Source organism: Vanessa atalanta, chromosome 22 (assembly GCF_905147765.1).
Source record: "Vanessa atalanta chromosome 22, ilVanAtal1.2, whole genome shotgun sequence".
NCBI lineage: Eukaryota > Metazoa > Arthropoda > Insecta > Lepidoptera > Nymphalidae > Vanessa > Vanessa atalanta.
The window spans coordinates 422,471-443,156 of record NC_061892.1 but is presented as its reverse complement, the minus strand read 5'-3'; the positions used below and the strand labels follow the sequence as shown (position 1 = coordinate 443,156).

The 20,686-nt window shown below is 32.3% G+C and overlaps 1 protein-coding gene across 3 annotated transcripts; it reads left to right on the top strand.

The window, feature by feature from the left end:
• The first annotated feature begins 10,753 nt into the window (after positions 1 to 10,753).
• Positions 10,754 to 20,446, top strand: LOC125072566. Of its 3 annotated transcripts, none has more exons than XM_047683196.1 (7): positions 10,754 to 14,043; positions 14,292 to 14,503; positions 14,645 to 14,849; positions 16,001 to 16,122; positions 17,166 to 17,341; positions 18,649 to 18,758; positions 20,083 to 20,446. In XM_047683196.1, exons 1-7 carry the CDS (start codon positions 10,869 to 10,871, stop codon positions 20,385 to 20,387), a joined length of 4,305 nt encoding a protein of 1,434 aa, XP_047539152.1. In that variant the 5' UTR covers positions 10,754 to 10,868; the 3' UTR covers positions 20,388 to 20,446. The 3 variants fall into 3 exon arrangements, with proteins under 3 accessions (XP_047539152.1, XP_047539153.1, XP_047539151.1); XM_047683197.1 differs by having other exon boundaries at positions 17,163 to 17,341; positions 18,649 to 18,754; positions 20,083 to 20,237; XM_047683195.1 differs by having other exon boundaries at positions 10,755 to 14,043; positions 17,163 to 17,341.
• Positions 20,447 to 20,686: the final 240 nt, after the last annotated feature.

Below are 20,686 nucleotides of genomic sequence, written 5' to 3'. Positions count from 1 at the left end.
CGACGATTTCCGATCTGCTTGATCCTTTGGCTTTGCGTAGAGATGTTGGATCGCTCTATCAATCAAGGGGAATGTTCGGATTAATCCCGGCTGCTGAGTTTCACCTTCGGATATCTCGTCAAAATTCTAAATATCACCCGCACCTAGAAGTAGAAAAATCCACAACAGCGCGATTTTTAAGAATTTTTTTGCCTCGCACAACCACTCTGTGGAACCAGCTTTCGCCGGCGGTTTTTCCGAACCGATACGACTTAGGAATCTTCAAGAAAAGAGCATACTCCTTCCTGAAAGGCCGGCAATGCACCTGCAAGCCACTTTCTATCAGGTGATCCTCCTGGCTCGTTTGCCACCTCAAACATAAAAAAATAACATATAAATCAAAACTACTACCCATTAGGAAAAGAAAATATCTGATCTGAGAAGGACTTAGAAGAATCTCTTTCTGACATATGACTATAAATAAACAGCCATGAATTCACTTATTATATCATAAAATTTTACACAAAAATAAGTTTCAATGCTCTTATTAGGTCAGTACTATTCCTATGACAAAGAAAAACATCAATATATTCAAATTATGGTTATGTAACATTACTAAGATTGTGTCTGTGGTTGTCGTTGTAATAAAGAAAAATCTAGAAGGCACCTTTATATAATTTTATATTGCATAACGGTTTTTGAATAAGTTTTAGAATCAACGGAAAGACTTGTAATAATGATTTTTTTATAAACGCTATTTCAACCATAACAGAACAAACCAAATAAACAACATTTGACATCAAATTGAAGCGATATCATTGTTCGAGAGCTTGATTAATCTATGATATTCACTATAGATTTGCGAAAAAATTGCTTTTTGGACGTCGACAAAAATTTTATCGGAACTTTGGAAGTCAAATTGAAGTCTAAATAAGCGCAATAGTGTTGTATTATAAATAAAAATATAGTAATCATAAACTCTTAGTAGTGCACAACGTAGCTGAGTTATAAGCAAATTGGATGAAATACGTAAATCTAAGGTTTGTTTATCTTTTATCCTATTTATATTGGAATAGGCTATATATAATTCCTTCGCCAATACGCCACCGATCTTGGGAACTAAGAAGTTATATCCCCTGTGTCTGTAATGACACTGACTCACTCACCCTTTACATCGGATCACAACTGAGAGCCATTTAGCGGTAGAATAGGATATAAGTAGGAAACCGTGTTGAAACCGCAACAAAAAATCTATAAATCTTTATTTAATAAATAAAGCATCAGACAATTGTAATCTACTATTGAATATAGGCATATCCCAAGCTGGCCTTTCGCACAGTCACCCGACTACTCACACATCTTTTCAGCCTTCTTTTATCTATAATTACTTAATTAGCTATTTGGTATAAATAAAACTAATGAACCTAATTCAACTGCTTTTCATAGTTCCAAAAGTTTGATTCCTTTTCGTAATATTTTTGTATGGCATCGTTACTCTTTCATGCCTATTGTAATACACTAATCATTATATGTATGTGTGCACTATTCACGCACACTGAAAATTGAGCGTAATGATCGCTTAAATAATATCGATCCTTTAAATAAATACAAGGAGAATCACGCTTGTCACGACATAGTCTAAATTTAAAGCGGGTGAATATGTAAATTGAAGCTATTTATCTATAATTTTGTATATGTTTGTAATATTAAAATAACCCATTTTACTATGCATTTCTATGAATACACTGCACATATACCAAAATAACATTTTTTACAATTTTTGTCTGTCTGTCTGTTTGTTCCGACTAATCTCTGGAACGGCTGAACTGATTTCACTGGCAGATAGCGGATGGATTAAGGAGTAACTTAAGTTACTTTTTTTTAAGAATTAATTATAGAATAAAAATAAAATCAAGCTACAATATCCAAATAAATTCAAACAACGCGCACGAAGTCGCGGGCACAGCTAGTATAAACGCGCTGAATCTTCTGGTATATGAGATACCCTCCGGGATGTTTTAATAAAGGGAATATTGTACATTACAATACAAAATGATATTATAGAACTTGGTATCTATTTATTTTTAGGTATTTCACTGACATATTCTGTAATTAATATGGTGAAAAAGAGTTACACTGAGGTTCTTGCCGGTTCTTCTCGGTAGAATCTACTTTACGAACCGGTGGTAGATTTACGGTTAATTCAACACTGTAACATGTAACGATTCAAGAGTGCTTTTATGAGCCTGCTTGAATAAAGAGTATTTTGATTTTGATTTTTTGATATAAATAAAAGATAATTCAAATGTAACACCGTTACAATTTATATATCTTTTTAGTTTATTTTAAACTAGCTTATTATTTTATTTCGAATTAAATTCTATAATACACGTTTTGATGAAGACTCTGAAGTTCTTTATATTAAAAGCGTTATCAAACAATTGTTACATTTTCTTCCTATTTCGCATTAAGACCCTTATATTGCAAACTCTTATACATTATATACAATTAAATCACGACCCTAATTCTATAACATAAAGCCCAATTTCAAATAACAATAAATATAATACACGGAAATTTTAAAGGCAACCAAATAAGAACCTTATTCATAGCAGTTAAAAGTGTTTTTTTAAATGCGTGCGGTAAATGTTTTATTTAATGGAAACGCTTTAGTGGTTAGTGAAAATGAGCCGTAATGTGCAGAGGTTGAGGTTGTGTTTCGCTTGTAAATGTCTATATTAGGGGCCGGAGCCTTTTTCAGCCACTGTAGAGGGTGGTAGCTTGTTTCCATAGGAAAACTTATTATAAATTTTATTTTAAAATTAGCTCTTGAGCGAATAATGTAAAGAGGTTTCTATTTTAAATTACTTTTTATTCTTATCTATACTGAATAATTATAATATCTATAGTATAATACAAAGTTACTTTCAACTTTGTCCGTCTGTTACGTTCACGGCTAAGCCATTAAATTATTTTTGATGAAATTGGTACACAGTAAGCTTGTGCCTCAAACCCTGAGCTCCGAGCAAGGACATAGGGTACTTTTTTTAGTCTTACATATACATTTTTAGATACTTTTTGTATGACGTACGAAAATTCTTGAAGGATTTTCGTCACAATGTGAATTCGGCTCTGACTGATCGGCTATAATTTAATTTTTTGGTGCTTACTAACGATATCTTTTACATGTTTCCGAATGTTCTATATATGTATATAAAAGGGAAAAATACCACTCACAGATTAATCACGAAATCTCAAAAATTATAACCGACATAGAAACTTGTAATTTGCATGTAACTTGTAACTTGATATCATTCGAGAGCTTGATTAATCTATGATATTCATGGCATTTTGAACGCGGATGAAATTGCTATCGAAAGAAGTAACATTAAAGTGGAAATATTTAGTTAACTGTAATAATGTTGTATTATAAATAAAGACATATATACATATATAGTGCAAAGTATAGCGGAGCTATGAGCAAATCACACGAAATACGTAAATCTAAGGTTTGTTTATCTTTTTTCCTACTTCCGTTGGAACAGGCTATATGTATGATGGCGACGTATTGACAGTGTGTAGATTGGTTTATCTTTCTGTCATTGCTTATGTAGTATATAAACGAAGACTACATAGCACCCGATCCAAATATTCCATAGAATTTATTTTATCAATGTATAATTGATAAAAAAAATAATATTTAAATAAGAATTATTAATGTTAAGTCCTTCGTTATATAAAAATAAGAATTAATCATGACCGCGTGGAATGGTGGCAAGAATGCTAGCAGCATTTCCACGTTGAATCGCAATTCCGATCATGTGGGCAAAAAACGAACTGCCCTGTCCTGTCACCAGTGGAGGTAATAAGGCGAAGTGTTATACTTTTAATGAAGATTTTCGCACTACTACTCCAAGATCCAAGTATTACAACAGCAAATGGGGCAAAAAAATCTATCTATCTTATGTATAATTTATTTATTTTATTTAATGTTATCGTATGAATTATTTTACTAAAAATATTGTCAAATGCTAAGTGATTACCTACGATACGGGATTACCTACGGGTCAACGGATACATTCAAAGCTTAAAGTTGATATTTATTTATTGTTTTTCATTTTTATTTATTAAGTACTTTTTGATTTTCATTTGTTATGATCTATACTAATATTGTAATTGCGAAAGTAACCCTGTCTGTTACCTCTTCACGGTTAAACACGATTAACTAAACCGATTTAGATGAAATTTGGTATGGGGATAGTTTGAGTCCTGAGGAAGGACATAGACTCTTTAAATTGGGGAGCAAATTGTCTGTTATAAGCCAAACCTTGTCAGTAAATCTGCATGTTCTACTGGTATAGATATGTATTTCCAAGGTTGTTCCGTATTGGTTAATATGTAGTTGAATTCAAACGAAAATCAAAAATATAAATTTAGTAAAATTGTATGGTTTTTTATTTTATCGACAAGTGACTTAACAATGGAAACTCGTAATGCAATCAGGGTAGCCGCCCCGATGGGGTTCAACGACCCATCGCTCGGTTTTGTAGGCCGAATGTAAGTGTTATTTTAGGATCTAACAGCTTAGAATTTATTATTAAGATGATTTTTCATATTAAGCACCTACTTACGTTTTAACTTTAAATAATGAATGAACTAATTTTTTAAAGTTTTTATATATATATTTAGCAACCAGAAGCGAGGTAACACACAAAGAATATCATAAATAAATACTGCAAATTTCAGTAATAAAATAACATCAAGTCACATCAAAATGGCATACGTGACCTTAACCACGACTAACACTGATTATCACCATACCACCGAAAACAAGTGGTGGTTAGTGGGGATGCATAAAAACTCCTTACACTTATATTTCTGCATGAAAACTCTTTACAATTTATTACTATAAATAGAAAAGCTTATGTGCTTCGTACTTTGTAGCGCAATAAAATCTTATCGGATGTTTGTGTCCCAGAAATTATCACTAGAATGCCGGAATTTGGACGTTGACTGAGTTTAAGCTCTGATTCTTTAGAAAGCACTTACAGCCTTTGGATATTTTCTCGGTCGAGTCTCACCGTCCCATACGATTATGAGAGTTTACTTATATTTAAAATTTTTCTAGTTTTTTAAGTGTTTGTCCACTATACAATCGAACCGATGGTCCAATTAAAATGGTGCAATCCTCTCGATTGTCCAATTGACCTTAACCGTGCTCAATTCGAACATTGGAAGGAGCTCCAAAATGTCTCTTAAATTTGACTGGCAGTTGCCTGCCGGATGAGCTCTTGATGTGCTTAAGTCGAGATTGTGCACCACAATATGTCCGTTGCGGTTGGCGACTCTGACTGACTTTTTGATAAAATTGTCTCTAATTTTTTTTTTGTTTTTGTTTTTTTTATACAAAGTACCAAGACCTGATAAGGATTGATCTTAAGTAAAATTGTAAATGCGAAAGTGAGTTTGTTTGTTACGCTTTCACGTCTGAACTACTGAACCTACCAAAGCGAAATTTTAAATACACATTGTCAGGGGTATAAAAAAAGACCGAGGGTTGAAGACACGGGCAGAAACTAATATTTTTATTAAAAAATGGCTATATTTTTTTATCGGAAGCCTAGTTCTTAATGTCCTTAATACAAATTAGTTAACATTAAATTGATAATTATGCTGAAGTTTTTTATGTGTGTCATTCGATCTATCCGTCCGTACATGGAAGAATAAATTTTTCTGATGCGTCTATGCAAAATATAATGTCTTCGAAATTACCTGTCTAATATCGCTTAAAACTAATATTTTTTATAGTAACTTAAGGATTAATATTGTGTTCCAAATAAATTGTACTTAGCATTTTTTTATTGTAACCCTTTGATCCAATCGACACATTGAAAGAAACATTTTTCCAACAATGCCAAGACAAATATAATTACTCCATAAATAGTCTTAGTTTAACGGCTTTATAAATAAATGAAGCGATTACGTAATCAAAGCAAAAAAAACCCTGAATTTCTATCTTTTTTATACATCTTTTTTATCATCTCTGTTTTGTTTGTTTGGATAATCTATGTAGATGACTTCATGTAATTTTTTTCAAAGTAACATTAAAATTCATAAAATGTTGACGCATTATCTACATGACAACATAAAGAACACGAACAACTGTTTGTAGTAAGGTTAAATAATAGTAACACATATTTCTATACATATACATAAATATGTATACAAATGTCTGAAAATCTCTTGGTTAGAGAAACTCGGAATGATGACAATTCAGAAAGCTTTGATACTTCCAGAATCAAATCACGACCACGACAATAATTGGTAGGCCATGAAACGAGAGCGTTGTGTTCATCGAAAAGCATATTTCTACTGGATAAGAGCGAACAGTGATTTTTTTATACAAAATATGTATTGGAATTGAAACTATAGGGAGTTCTTTTTTATAATAATGTGATAAAGGGTCGCGCTAGTTTTTATAACGCCGTAAATGTTTCGCGCAGAATGACGTTACAACAATATGCCACAGGGTCAGCTGTTTCGTAATCGGCCCGGGAATCGAACCAAAGCCCCGAATTAAGAAACAGTCACGCACAACGTTATATCGTTTTTAATGCAGGGAATTATTCAACAGGACATAAATTTTTCGTGCTAGCCATTTACATATAGCCACAGTGTAATTTGCTTACAGAGACTTGCAAATGTTAAACTTATGTTTTTTGTAGTTATAAGTGATTAAAACTTCAGTATTAAGTTTTGGCATAAGAATTTATAAGTAATATGTCCAAATTTATTTATTAACCCAATTCGATTGGTTTATTACAAATAATAGTATGTATTTTAAAGTCTTGTAATATAATCTGACATAGTTCACTACTCTGCGCTGTCCCCCCGAGCAAGGCACGCGCCAAACATGTGCGGATTTATCACAGACGGATAACTTGTACGGAGAAGGAATTTCTTTTATTTTTATTAGGCAGTACAAAACATCACAGCAGAGTAAACCTTTTGTTAATATATGTGATTATAGTTGTCGTCACATTATATTTACAAGTATATTATATATATTCAGAATTATATTAAAATTGATCACTTTGAATGAATCTACGACGATTATTCTAAACAAAGAGAGAAAAGAGAATGTAAAAGTTCCTTTCATCGTTTTGGGGGTAGGTTTTCGTTTCTTCCAAATTATTCCGCAGTTTTTTTTTAACTTTGTCTATTACACAATACAAGAATATACATATGCTATCTGGCTCAGCCCAAATTTTACAGCCACAAGGAAAGAATTAAAAAAAGTAGCCTATTTCCTTTCTTGGTCTTTACTACGTATCAAATGTCATCAAAATCGGTTAAGCATCGGCAGTAAGTATAGAAAAGTTGAAAAATAGTTTGCATTCGGAATCAAAGAGATCTACCATTATTTTTCTTTTTAAATAGACGTATGAAAATAGATTATTGTTGTAATTCGTCGACGAAAGTAAACATTAAAGTTTTAACGTTCGAATTTTTGGTACCTACAACGACTGAATTTAGAGTCTAATAATGTAGAATTTAATTAGAAATAATGATTTCGCAAAAAATAGATTTTATTAGTATACATAGCAAAAATATGTATGTTATATTTATAAAAGTGTGCTCCGTAGTATTTGTCGCGTGTCCGAATGCGTGTGCGCAGTTATAATTAGTTTACGCGGTGTCTTTTATCTCCCCTCGCAGAGAGACGCGGTTTCACCCTTCTAACTTTTTATAATCTAAGAGTCTATTTTTAATATAAAAAGATATATTTTATTAAAAGAGGTATTACGTACTAAAAATGTTACGTCATAATATGCTAAATTTATTTTTATATTTAATAAAAATGGACACTAATTGGTCAATTTTAACATATTTTTTCAGTTATATTTATTGTATAAATAAACATATTTTCAGTAACTTAGAGTAAAAAAAATGCAATTAATCACATATCAAAGATTTATTGGAATTAAAATTAACCGTAGGTACTAGTGATAAAATATACATATTAAAATTAATTTTATTATTGAGCTGAACTTGCAAAGTTGTTACAATGCTTGCATCTAATCCGATGACTACGAGTTCAAACCCAGACATGCTACACAGAATATTCTTCGGCATCAGGTTCTTCACCGTTTACCAGTCTATCTATTCTATCGAATAAACTATTAAAACTCCAACTGTACATCGAATCTGTTAAAACGAGAGTAGTTTATTTTAGAGTCAGCTCTTTAACTATGTTTTTGGGGTGCACCAACCCTTCTTCATTAGCATTTTAAAACGAGGGCCACTCGATCAAATGACGGACTGTCTAACCATTAAAACGACATTAGTCCTTCGCACATTACAATACAGACTATAATCCTATAACATTGATTAGTTTTTTTTATTTTAATCGGCAAAGCAAGGACCGTGTCTGCGTACGATTTCATAAGAGATTTATATAGGTCATTTCGATTTTCCTTACATGACGTATTGCGTTGTATAAGCACAGCATTGTTGTAAATTTTTAATGTTTAAATCCATTGTTAACTTATTATTCTGCGTGACGTGGATTGTGTTTCGATATGCGTCAAAGCACGTGAATAAAATATGACATTTGTTACGATTTGAATTAAATATCGAAAAAGTAACGGACTGTAAATGGTACACTTGGAACAATCAAAAACAAATAATCTTTATTTATTGTAGACGCATAAAGCATACTTTTGAATCGTCATGTTATATAATCGAATGAACTGTGAAACTATTGGTTCGGAATGATTCTACCGAGAAGTGTCAGCAAGTAACTTAGTAGTTAAACTTTTCCGTTCCATTCTGTCCGGGATTACCGGACATACTAGTCCTACGTACTAGTCCTTACTAGTAACTTACTCTGTGTAAGGCTTTTATATGTAACGAAATACGTATTTGGACCTGCAATCTTCAATTGAGATCAGCATGTTCTGCTCAGCCAATAATGAATATGTTAATATGTTCTCTATATATAAAACCATGAGCGTTATTCCTTAAAAAAAGTAAACGAATATCTCCAAAGAACATCATTGGCTTGTAGAATTTTATAATAGGTAGGTATGTGATTGCGGTGTATGTTAATACCTGAAAAGTATCTATTTTGTTTCTTTTTACGACGATATCTAAAAATCGACCTTATAAAAAGTAACTTACTTTGATGTCAAAGGCGCCAAATTGTGGGTGCAAGGGTAAATGTCAACATGTAGAAGACCGCCTTGAAATTATTCTGACTATAAAATAAATAACATTTAAATAATTTACGCTTCAAAATCGGCGAAAATTAGTTTTGAATATTTCAAGAGTGAGATACAAAGTGAGATCTTAACGAATAAATCTACAAGGCTCATTAAATTTAACATTATTTTGATATAAATAATCCGTGGACATTATTCTATTCATATAATATACTGGAAAAAGCGATTGTATTGTCACATTGGCATCACATCTGTGCGTTTTTTGGGTTTTGTAACAGTTGCTGTTGACCCTACTGGTCTTTACAACGCTATCTTGGTGCTTTATTCAGCCGATCATATGACCTTCAGAATGACACTCGATTTTTTTTTTATTATTTGACATTTTATATTCTATACTTAGCCAATTTAGTATGAAGACGAACTTATAAAATTCGCTAACGACTGGATGAGAATAACCCAAGTCAGGAAAAAGTGGAGTAAGATGGAGGAGGCCTGTATACTCGTCGAGAGGTCCTTAGTTAAAGTTATATAAAAAAAAAGGAAAAAAATAGCTATCAATTACTACTTATATGATACAAGTTTTATTCTCAAAATTACATACGAAACAGTTTAAGTACGATTTATAATTATATGTGCGAGGTAAATTAGTCATTAGTTCTTGTCACAGGAACGCTCTCAGCGCTCTGTATATACCTACTTCATAACATAACCAAGTGTGCCTTAGATACTGATATATAATTTACTTGATGGTAAGGCTTTGTGCAAGCTTTTCTGGCAAGGTACCACTCACTCATCATATATTCTCTCACAATACTATATAAACACTCAATTGCAGCAATAATTAGTAATTAGTATTGATGTGTTCTGGATTGACGGGTGAGCCAGGTTATTACAAGAGACATAACGTCATAGTTCCCAAGGTTAGGTATAATTGTTGTGAGGAATGATCAATAATTCTTAAAGTAAACTATGTCTATGGGCAGTGGTGATCACTTACCATCTTGTGGCCCATTTGCCGGTCCGCCTACATAAATAAATAACAGTTTTACTTATGTGCATAACATTCATAAAGTAACTTATTTGTATGAGGCGTGTATATAGAGGTAGCCGATAGTTCTAACACAAGAAATATTATACTATATAATAATAATTCTAGACGTATTTTAGTCTTAAAATAAGTATAGACGTTTTAAAATAAGTATACTTTAGTCGATATCTCTATCATTTACGTATATTTGGTTGGATGGTATTGTTTTTTTTTCAGAATAAGATTACACTGAAGCTGTATATCACATCTTCGATCAACGCATAACACATATAGATACAAATTTCACCGCCAATAAATCCGATATATATTTAGATCCGTAACAGTGCGAATGCACTTTTGGCAACCCACTCTTCCTCATTGCTCTCGGCATTTCGAAAATGTTCATCCGTTATCGAAAATAGAAACTTGTGCTAATGAGCTATAAGATTGATTTTCTATTACAGGATTTAGGGTATGACATTTTGTGCTCCGACTCGTAGAAATTTTAAGTTAAGAATAACAAGTGACACACAATTCAATCAGATGAACATAGAAAGTTGCGTTGGTCACACGTTGTTAGAGTATTCATTAAGTTTATTTATGGGTGAATAAAAAGTGAAAGTGTATTGATCTTAAAAATGAATAGTAAGAAAGGTAAAACTAAAAACCGACCGAAACCATCAAAAACTTCACAAAACGTAGACTTAGTAGATACAAAAGATGCTGAGATTTCTAGCAAAGCTGATGAATCTGAAAAGTGTGAAAGTCTTAAAAAAGAAGAGATTACTTTACCGGAGCTTAATATTGATGCTGCACCTGAAGTCATAGAGCAGCCCGTCGTGCCGGCTAGTGAAGCTCCCAAAAAGCCAAAACGAAGCAAAGCTAAAAAGAAACAAGACACGTGTATCGAACCGATAGCACATGACAATTTAAATACAAATGCTGCAGAAGATGATAAAAAAGGAAATATTGTCCAAACTGAATTGCAAGAATCTGTTGATGTTGTACCGGTCGCTCGTAAAAAGAAAACAAAAAGTAAGAAAATATTGGACCAACCAAAAGCTAATGTAGAACCACAAGCTTCAGAATGCGAGGTTAAAATAGTGGAAGAAAAAAATACAGACATTAATTTTGACATATCTCATAAAGAAAATCAGGATACGGAAGCACCTAAAACTTCCGAATTATTACAAAAAGAAACAATCGTTTCTAAGAAAAAGAAAAAAAAGAAACATCGCCATGATTCAGAAAAATCTGATTTAAATGACCCTTGTACTCTAGCTTTTCAAAAATTATTAGAATCATCAGAAGACGTTAATGAAGAAAATGAAAGTGAAAAGGTATCAGTGGACACTATCAATCTTACACAGGAAAATATAAGCGCAATTCCAGTACTTATTACGGATTCAAACCAAACTAGAGATTTACAAGAAAATGTAAAGGATGACGCATCGAAAAGCAAGAAAAAAAATAAAAAAGGTAAAAAACAGCCACCCGAAACAGAGTCACAAATCAAAAAAGAATGTAAACATGAACCAGAAGAGGATGTCGCAAATGTTACAACAGATAAAAATATTACTACAGAAAATATTGAATTAGACACATCAGCAATGGACCTTAACTTGAAACCGAAAGCAAAAATTGTCAAGCCTGTTCAAAAGAAACGTAAAGCAAAATCAGAATCTCAAGATGAAAATATCCCAGAATCAATAGAAATTGATTCAGAAATTAAAATCAACGAACCTAAAATGGTATCTGAAGATAAAATCCCCGATAAGAGTATTCAAGAAAGTGAGGTTACGAATATATCCATAAGTTTGATAGACGATACGAAGGATATTGAAAATAAAGCGTTGTCGGAAATTACTGATAAAATTGATAGTACGGGTGAAAATCTTTCCACTGAAGTATTTTCATCATTAGAGGCATTAAGTAAAAATGAAGAAGAAAATCTTGTTAGTGAAAAATCTTTTGAACTACCTAAAATTAAGGAAATTCCACAAGAAAAAGACATTATAAAATCAGATAGCGAAAAAGGGTCTGACAATTCGGGCTTCGTAAAAGTTAAGACGGGTAAACAAAAGAAAAAACGACAGCAAAATGTTGATACCGTACCTGAGATTATAGAATCTGTGGGTCCTTCAACAGTTAAGGGATCTGAAATAAATGTCCTAGAACATGAAACGTCAACTAGTAAAGATCAAAAAGAAACATATTTTGAAAAGCATTGTGATTTTGTAGAAAATAGTCCTAAACAAGATGAACTGGAAACGTTAAGTATAGCTACTCCTGATTTGATTCAATACCCTAGATCTACAAGTCAACAACACTTTGACGATAATAATAATGATACAATAATTGAAGAAATATCAACGACGGATGAGTTTAAATTGGGTATTCCTATTTATACAGCAACACCTATTATTCAAGGATCAGGTGAATCACCCGAAGCTAAAACTATTACTGAACCAATAGATGTTAAAGTTACTGAAGTAACTTCACCGACCATTAGCACTAGCAATGACAAAAATGATATAAAGTCCAGAATTATTGAAGTGAACAACGATATGGAAGAATTAAGGCGATCCATTGAAAGATCATTGGCAGAATTAACAGGTGCTGAAATATGCACTACTGAAGTAGATAAAGAGTTTGAAGAGTTATTTCAAAATCAAATGGAAGACTCACAACGAACAAAACGACCAGAGGATAAATTAGAAAGTTTACAAGCAGAACAATTGAAATCAGATGAAACAATTATGAAGTCGCAGAAAGAAAGTGTTGATACAGAAATCGTCAGAGTAAGTAAATTGAATACAATTATTGAAATAAAATCTGAACAAGCAGACGCAACCATTAACCAACCGATATCTACTGAGGATAGTACCGAAAAGCCTGATATGGAATCGGATGCAACAAGTACAGTTCCTATTTGTCCAGCTAGAAGTAAAGGTAAAAGCAAATCAAAGAAAAAAGGTAAAAAAGAAACTTTATCTACCAGTAGTAACAATTCCACTACTCAACAGTCAGACACTACGAAAAAAGACACACCTAAAACCTCTAAATCTAATAATTCTGATAAATCTGATCAAAAACCTGAATCATCAAAAGAAAAAGGTAAACAACAATCAGTAAATCCTACTGGAGATTCTGATCCTAATTTGAAACATTTGAAGTTGGATTTGTCTTTTGAGCCAATAGAAAATTTTGAAGACGCTCTTACATCTAGCGCTGATGACGTCAATAAAACTTTTGAAATAATTGTAAACGAAGCAACTGAATCGTTACGACAAAACAATCCACAAATAAATATAATAGCTCCGAAAGAAGATACCGAAGAAAAGAATAAAGAAAAGAAGCGAAAACAAAATCCTGCATCGCAGCCAAAAAACTTATTAGGCAAACCCAACATTCCTGCATCATCGAATAAAACTGATTACAAAAAGGAAAAAAATAAACCTCCCAATTCAATACAAGCTAAAGTTAAAATAAAGGATTCTGTGGAAATCGAAAAATTCAATAAAGATTTAAAAGAATCTCATATCGATGGTAAAAATAAATTAAATAAACAGAGTAATGGTCCCGATACTTATTCATATTTATCGAACACGAACGAAGATTTCATTTATAAATACAGTTTCCGTAAAGTTTTCCTACAAAGTAGTTGCCACGTTTGTAAGAAGGCGTTGATACACAGATTCCCTTGTAAGTTTTGTTCATTAGTTTTCTACTGCAGTCAAAAACATCACGACGAAGATTGGGCTAGGCATCAATTCTTGTGTTTCGCTGTTTCCACAATTGCTCATCTAAAAGGTATCGTAATTAGTTTTTATATAACTGAATATATAATATATGTAGATTAAATTTTTATTTAATTCATTATTAATATAAATCTCTTTTTATATACTATGTTACCTTTGGTCAAATCTTTACAAAATATAAAGTAAATAATCCAAATTATAAAGTACACAGGACATTTAGGTGTTTTTTTTTTTATATATTCAAAACAATAAGGCCATTAAAGTAACATTTTATCTGAGTTCATAATGTATTTATTGTAGAACAAAAACACATCTACGCTGATGCTCAAAATATTACCGGACAGGACTATCGCGTGCTTAGAATGCAAATGATTCTGTCTTGTGAAAAGATACTAAAACGAAAGCTGGTACCTTGGGAACAAGAGGCCTTGCTGTATCCTAGACTTTGTGCGGATACAAGTTGTAGACAATGGAAGCAAACGAAACTGAAAGATTGTGAGGGATGTGGTCAGGTAATATAAAGGCTACATAATAAGTAATTGTTTTTCAAAATGTCTTAAACAAAATCTGAAGCATGCAGGGAAGTTCAAATGATTGATGACGCTTGACTATTAATTGACGATATCAACTGATAATATATCTATATATTACAGATATCATACTGTGCTGATCATCCAGATCATCTGCCTTTATCTCACCAACGTTGGTGCAAATCCTACGCTCTATATCAGAAACTTGTGAACTATCAACAAACGAAAGGAAGGCTGGAACCTAAGCTCCCCACCAAAGTTATGGAGCATTACAGAATACCAGAGAAAATGAATGAGGTGCTTGGAGCTATGTATGAGGAAAAAATTGGTAAGTTTAGGTAATAACTTGAAATCATTTATGTTAGCCACTTCAAAAGTACACATTAATGACGTAGTAAATTCAGTTTTGTAATAAGTGTTACGGTTTCAGACATTTTGTAAGATATTTAAAAGATTGTGGAATAATTGATGTATTATTTAAATAGTACAAAGAAAGTCGGGTCACTAAATATTATCGGGTTCAAAATCTCTATAGCCGTCTGTGAATAGACCGGCTGCACTGTGTTTGCACCGAGGAGATCATCAATATTCCTATTGTACTTCTACAGTAAGCGTCTTATTAGGAGTAAAAACAAGTATTAAGAGTCCGGATAATAATAATTCAAGAAGTTCAGATCGTACGTGCGAATGTCACATCACTCATAGTTTCGTAAGCCGTTAAGCCGTATTTCATGTGAAGAATGTCTTTATATGATTAGGGTAATAGTTTTCAAGAATATCTTACTACATAGTATTTCATTCATCTACGAGAAATTTCTTTGGTCAGTTTCACGCTGATTCGTCTTATTAATTAAATCCTTAAATATTTGATATTGTGCCAAGTGTGTGTGAATTATCTCTCACACCTACTGAAATGAGAAGTTTTCGATGAATAATATCCATCAATATAAATATATTTTTTAATCACTTACTAATTTTATGTTATTAAAACAATATTTAATCTATTTTTCATGGTAGGTATTCAATATTGAAGGTACATCGCGAAGAAATATTCCTATGATGATTGAAAGTCAATTAATCAAAATTTGTTTTGAAGAGTTGTTACTCATATCACATATCTGCGCCAAGTTAATAACTTCAACTAAAAAAGCGCGGTCCTTATACTATAATACCTCTGTAGTATTTATTTCACCGAAATGTCACAAATAACCACGAGGTAGCCCGTACGGTTTCTACTCTGTGATTGGCAATTGGGAATCATTTTTGTATTGAATGTCCTCGTTCAAAAATTCAGGGATATGTTAGCCGATTTGCTGTTTTGCATAGATTACGAACTTTCGAATACGGCAGACATTAATTGCTATTAAAATATCTAGAAAAAAATGGTATAGAATCTAGATCTTTACTATCTAGACTCTAGAAGCTGGAGTAAAGATAAATTAATAAATGATTAATAATCAAATTTATTTTTATTATCAGACATGGATGAGATTCAGTACGCAGCGTTGACGCAACTTGCATCAGCACCATTGACAGCAGCGTACGGTTATCAGATCTACAGCACCAAGATGAACTCGACATGCGCTAATGGAGTCTTAAAGGTAAACAATCTTAATTTAAATGCTATATTATATGCTATAATACTATAATGCTAACAATACATTCTAATGCAAAAGGTTGAGTTGAAAACCTAAGTTCTTACATTCAACATAAATAAAAGATACTAATAAAAGGAACCCTTAATCAAAAGTATATAAATAAAAAAAAAAACGAATCAGATAAAATCTCGAATAAGAAATGTGTTTTCTTTTATATAACAGTTTTCGTTTTGCTGGATTTAATAACTACTAATCTTCAGTATGCGAAAAGCGTTCGCGATACGCTTAGGAAGATAAAATATGATGGTCCTCATGTTTTTAAAAGGAGAATGGAAACAATCCGTATGGTTAGAATAATTTTCTCGAAGTTTGTTTATTCCCATCAAATTATATCGAATAACGATAGTTTTAGGATCTAGAATAACATCTCATCTCCACAGAGGATGGAACATTTTGGAGCTTATTCCACCGTATATTTTTGTGTTTTCTCCAATACAGGTTAGTTGATATACATTCATCCAACATTTGCAGATTCCTCGCGATGTTTTTCTTCAGATTTGAGCATGATATGAATTATATAAACAATTTAAGTACATAAAAACTTGGTGGGCTTTATTCGGCTTTAACACGATATCTTCGTTTAATTTAGACTTTTTCTAACTTTATTTCATGTAGCCATCTTAGCTTATCAGACACACTTGGAAAAAATTAAAATACACTTTATTCAACCACTTTTGAATAGCTATTTTACAGAACTATATTAAGAAAAGCACCTGTTCGGAATGTAGATTCTACCGAGAAAACCGGCAAGAAACTCAGTAGTTACTGTGTTCCAATATTTAAAATGCAAATATATGTATATTAGTTAAAATCAATTATATACAATATATCCTGCCGGAAATTCAACACGTATTCGTTCCACGATTTTTTATCGTCTGTGTAATTTTGTGTCGAATAATATGCTATATGAATTAAATTTATGAATCCACAAATTTAAAATAACTATATACCTACATATAGCTTCATTTTGTCATTACTTTCAGAAGACCACGTTCACTATCCACGCAGTGGGTACAGACCTTCAATTCGAAGCTGATGCCTTGAACAAGTGGGAAATATTCTTCTTACACTTGCGGCCTGATGTCCAAGATCTGAGAGTGGTGCTTGTTGGACCAGACCTGAATCCTTCAGAACTTCCTCTGGAATTACTTGGAAAAATCAAGTATGTAAACGTGATATTTTTTTATTTTACCAGGAATACCCGTACGAATACTTACCATAGTTGGATCAAATGGGCTGCACAATGGCCATTGGTACTGTCAGAAATACACAGCTAGTTCACTGCTAACATCCCATATGCAGCTATATAGTGTATATTTATGTTATTCTATGTTATTTTGTATACTGGTATACCTACTCTTGTTTATAATTAATTGTAAAAAAGTTAGAAAGTGTTTCGGTTTGGGTATACTTCGAAACTTTTTTTTTTTTATGCAGCTTGTTTTGTCAACGGTCATATATTTAACACGCTATATTTTAAAATAATAAGAATAACGAAATGTAAATATAATTTTCAGACAAACGAAAAGCACATATTACTTTGAAATTTTAAAAGTTATCTGTATCAAAAGAATTCTTACAGAAACTACAGGACAGAAATGTGAATAAGTATGTTCTACTGTTACTGCGATATTATTTGTCTAATAACAAAAGTCTAGACTAGACGCGGCGGAGACAGCTTTACGACATTATATGCTCATAAAATAAAGACAGTGGCTACTTCGAACTCATTCACAATTGAGATGAAATCAAATACCGATTCTAATAGCTAAGTGAGACAAAAAATTGGTGTTTTTTTAAGTGTCGTAGGAATATTTTACTCGGTGTAAATAATATATAGATTTTAACTGAAGCTGAACCCACCGTGGGATTTTATCCATGCACCAAACATTCGTCTTGCGCTTGGCAAGAATAGCACCGTGTAAATATGTCGGAAGAATTTCTGCTACATATTCATCCTCCAATGTTATTACTGCAACGTGGTATGACAACCTCATTACCTTCTTAAAAGAGAGGGTTCTTTTGTTGCGAAGAGCACAGTAAGCGAATCAATTTTACTTGTCACAGAAACAGCAATTCGGTCCGATAATTAGTAGTTGTTGTTGTTACAAAATTCGCTATTCTAAGTCTTTAAAAAATAATTAGCGGTGTAGGTACTGAAGCGAATACGATTTACTATACTCATATTTATCACAGGCACAAATTATGTGCAAATTTCAGCCCAAACTTTAATAATTAATCAGTTGCAAGATTTGAATGAGCCGAGATGGCCCAATGGTTATAACGCGTGCTTCTTAACCGATGATTTCGGGTTCAAACCCAGGCAGGCACCACTGTAAACATTAAACATTCTGTAAAATAGCTATTCAAAGCTAATGATGAAATGAATGATGCAAGGTTTGATCTAGACATACGAGCAGGTTAATTTAAATAAACGCAAGTAATACTAACATTCTCTTTTGTTTACAGGCTATGTGAGAACTGTCGTGCAAACAAACGCAGAGTGATGTTTCACTTCCACGACAAGGAAACGTACCACGAATATTATTCCGGCGACGACTTTATCACACCAGATGTCGGTAAAGTACTCATTTGTTTTCAATCAATTATTATAAATTAATATTTTTTTTATATCAAATAAAATTTCATAAAAATTATCAAGTAAAATTAAGGTAAGAGTTCTGCACCCTGTGTAGGTAGTACAGACTCAGCATTTATTTTACTGCTAAATAGTACTACAGCTTCTGACGGGTGAGGAAGCCAGTGTAAAGTAGACACAAAGGACATCTTTTCTTAGTTCCCAAGATTAAATAAGGAATGGCTGACAATAGAGTACTTTCGACAGTGAAAAATATATTATGTAATTTGATAAAAATTTAAATTGTGTAAATATCAGAATATTTCTACTAATATACTATACTCATAATCAAAATTTTGAATCGTAAAAAAACATTATTTTATTATTATATAATGTATGTGTAACAGTTTTGTCGATGTTCAAAACGCGTTTTTTTTTTCGCAAATCTAAAGTTAATTTCATAGATTAATCAAGCTATCACTTAAATTTGTTGTCAAATGTCGTTGATTTGACTTATCTCCTCTTATGGTTGGAATAGAGTATAGGTACACATCTATGAACTTTCATAGTAATTGTTAATTTATCGTCTGTCCCTTTTTTATATACAGAATTAAATTCATAAACGAAGACAGAACACCGTCTGCCGGGTTTTGCTAATAAATAAAGCGTATGTCTGTCTAGTCTCATTTCTCTTTGTTACTAAAATTAACGATTTAATATATTAGCAAAGCCATCTTTTGTTTACTATGAGTTCTACTCTAGATGAAAAAGTTAGTATGTAGTATGTAAGCTATGTTACCAGTAGCGCCATCTATTATTTAAACTATGAAACAAAATTTCAGTCTATTAAAAACATTTTTTATCTACGTCCTCTGTTTGTCATTCTGTCTGTATGTCTGTCGATAAACTAAAAACCTGCCTGACTGATTTCTATACGATTTTCACCAATAGTTGGGGTGTTAAATGTGGAAGGTGTGTATAATCATCATCGTTGTGAAGTAAATTATCTGAAATAAGTATAACAATGACTGTCGAAGTTTATATTACGATATATACCTTTTTAGTAGTTGATCCTATCTGTGCGAAGTCGGGTCGAGTAGCTAGTACAATCTATACTAATATTATAAATGCGAAAGCAACTCTGTATATTATTCCATCTGTCTGTCTGTTGCTATTTTACGGCCACTGAATAGAATTTTATGAAATTTTGTATGAAGCTTTATGATTAAACTTTAAGGATAGACATCGGCAACCAAACCAACATCTAAGCATAAACGAAGACTCGGGTGATTAGCTTACATATTTATGATATATATTTGTTTCAGTGTGCGCCTTCAACCCAAACATACAAAGATCGTCTCTGTACAATATTAAAGATACCTGGTCTTCAACAATTGACAGCATTTTGCAGCAAAAGGTGCCTTTCATCATAACATCCTACAATATCGAAGAGTTGGAAAGAGACATATCGCGAGTGAAAGAGATAACAAGATACAATTTCAACGTTGTTTCAGAAGCGAAACATAATCCCTTCAGTAGTCTGAGACCGGATAGAAATTTCATAACGGATCACGAAATACCTTTGTTGTTTAAAAATTATTGTTTTAGTATACTGTGTGGTGCTTTTTAATTGTTTTTTCTTAGTGTTTCGTTGACTGTTATTTATTTCGTATTAAACATTTGAATTTATACGTATTTTTATTACGTGTTCTAAGATCTGAATATCCACGAATCTAGACTGAAGATTCAAACCTTAAAGGTTTATATATTTTTAATAAATTCTTCACATGTATCCTTCCAGAATATTCATGAACTTCTAGATTAAATAATAATATCCTTTGTACAATGAGGTACTATTTTGTAGACTACATGCTGTGTGAGCGCACCAACCTTAGGTACTAGACCTTACGTACTTCAATAATTACTCGA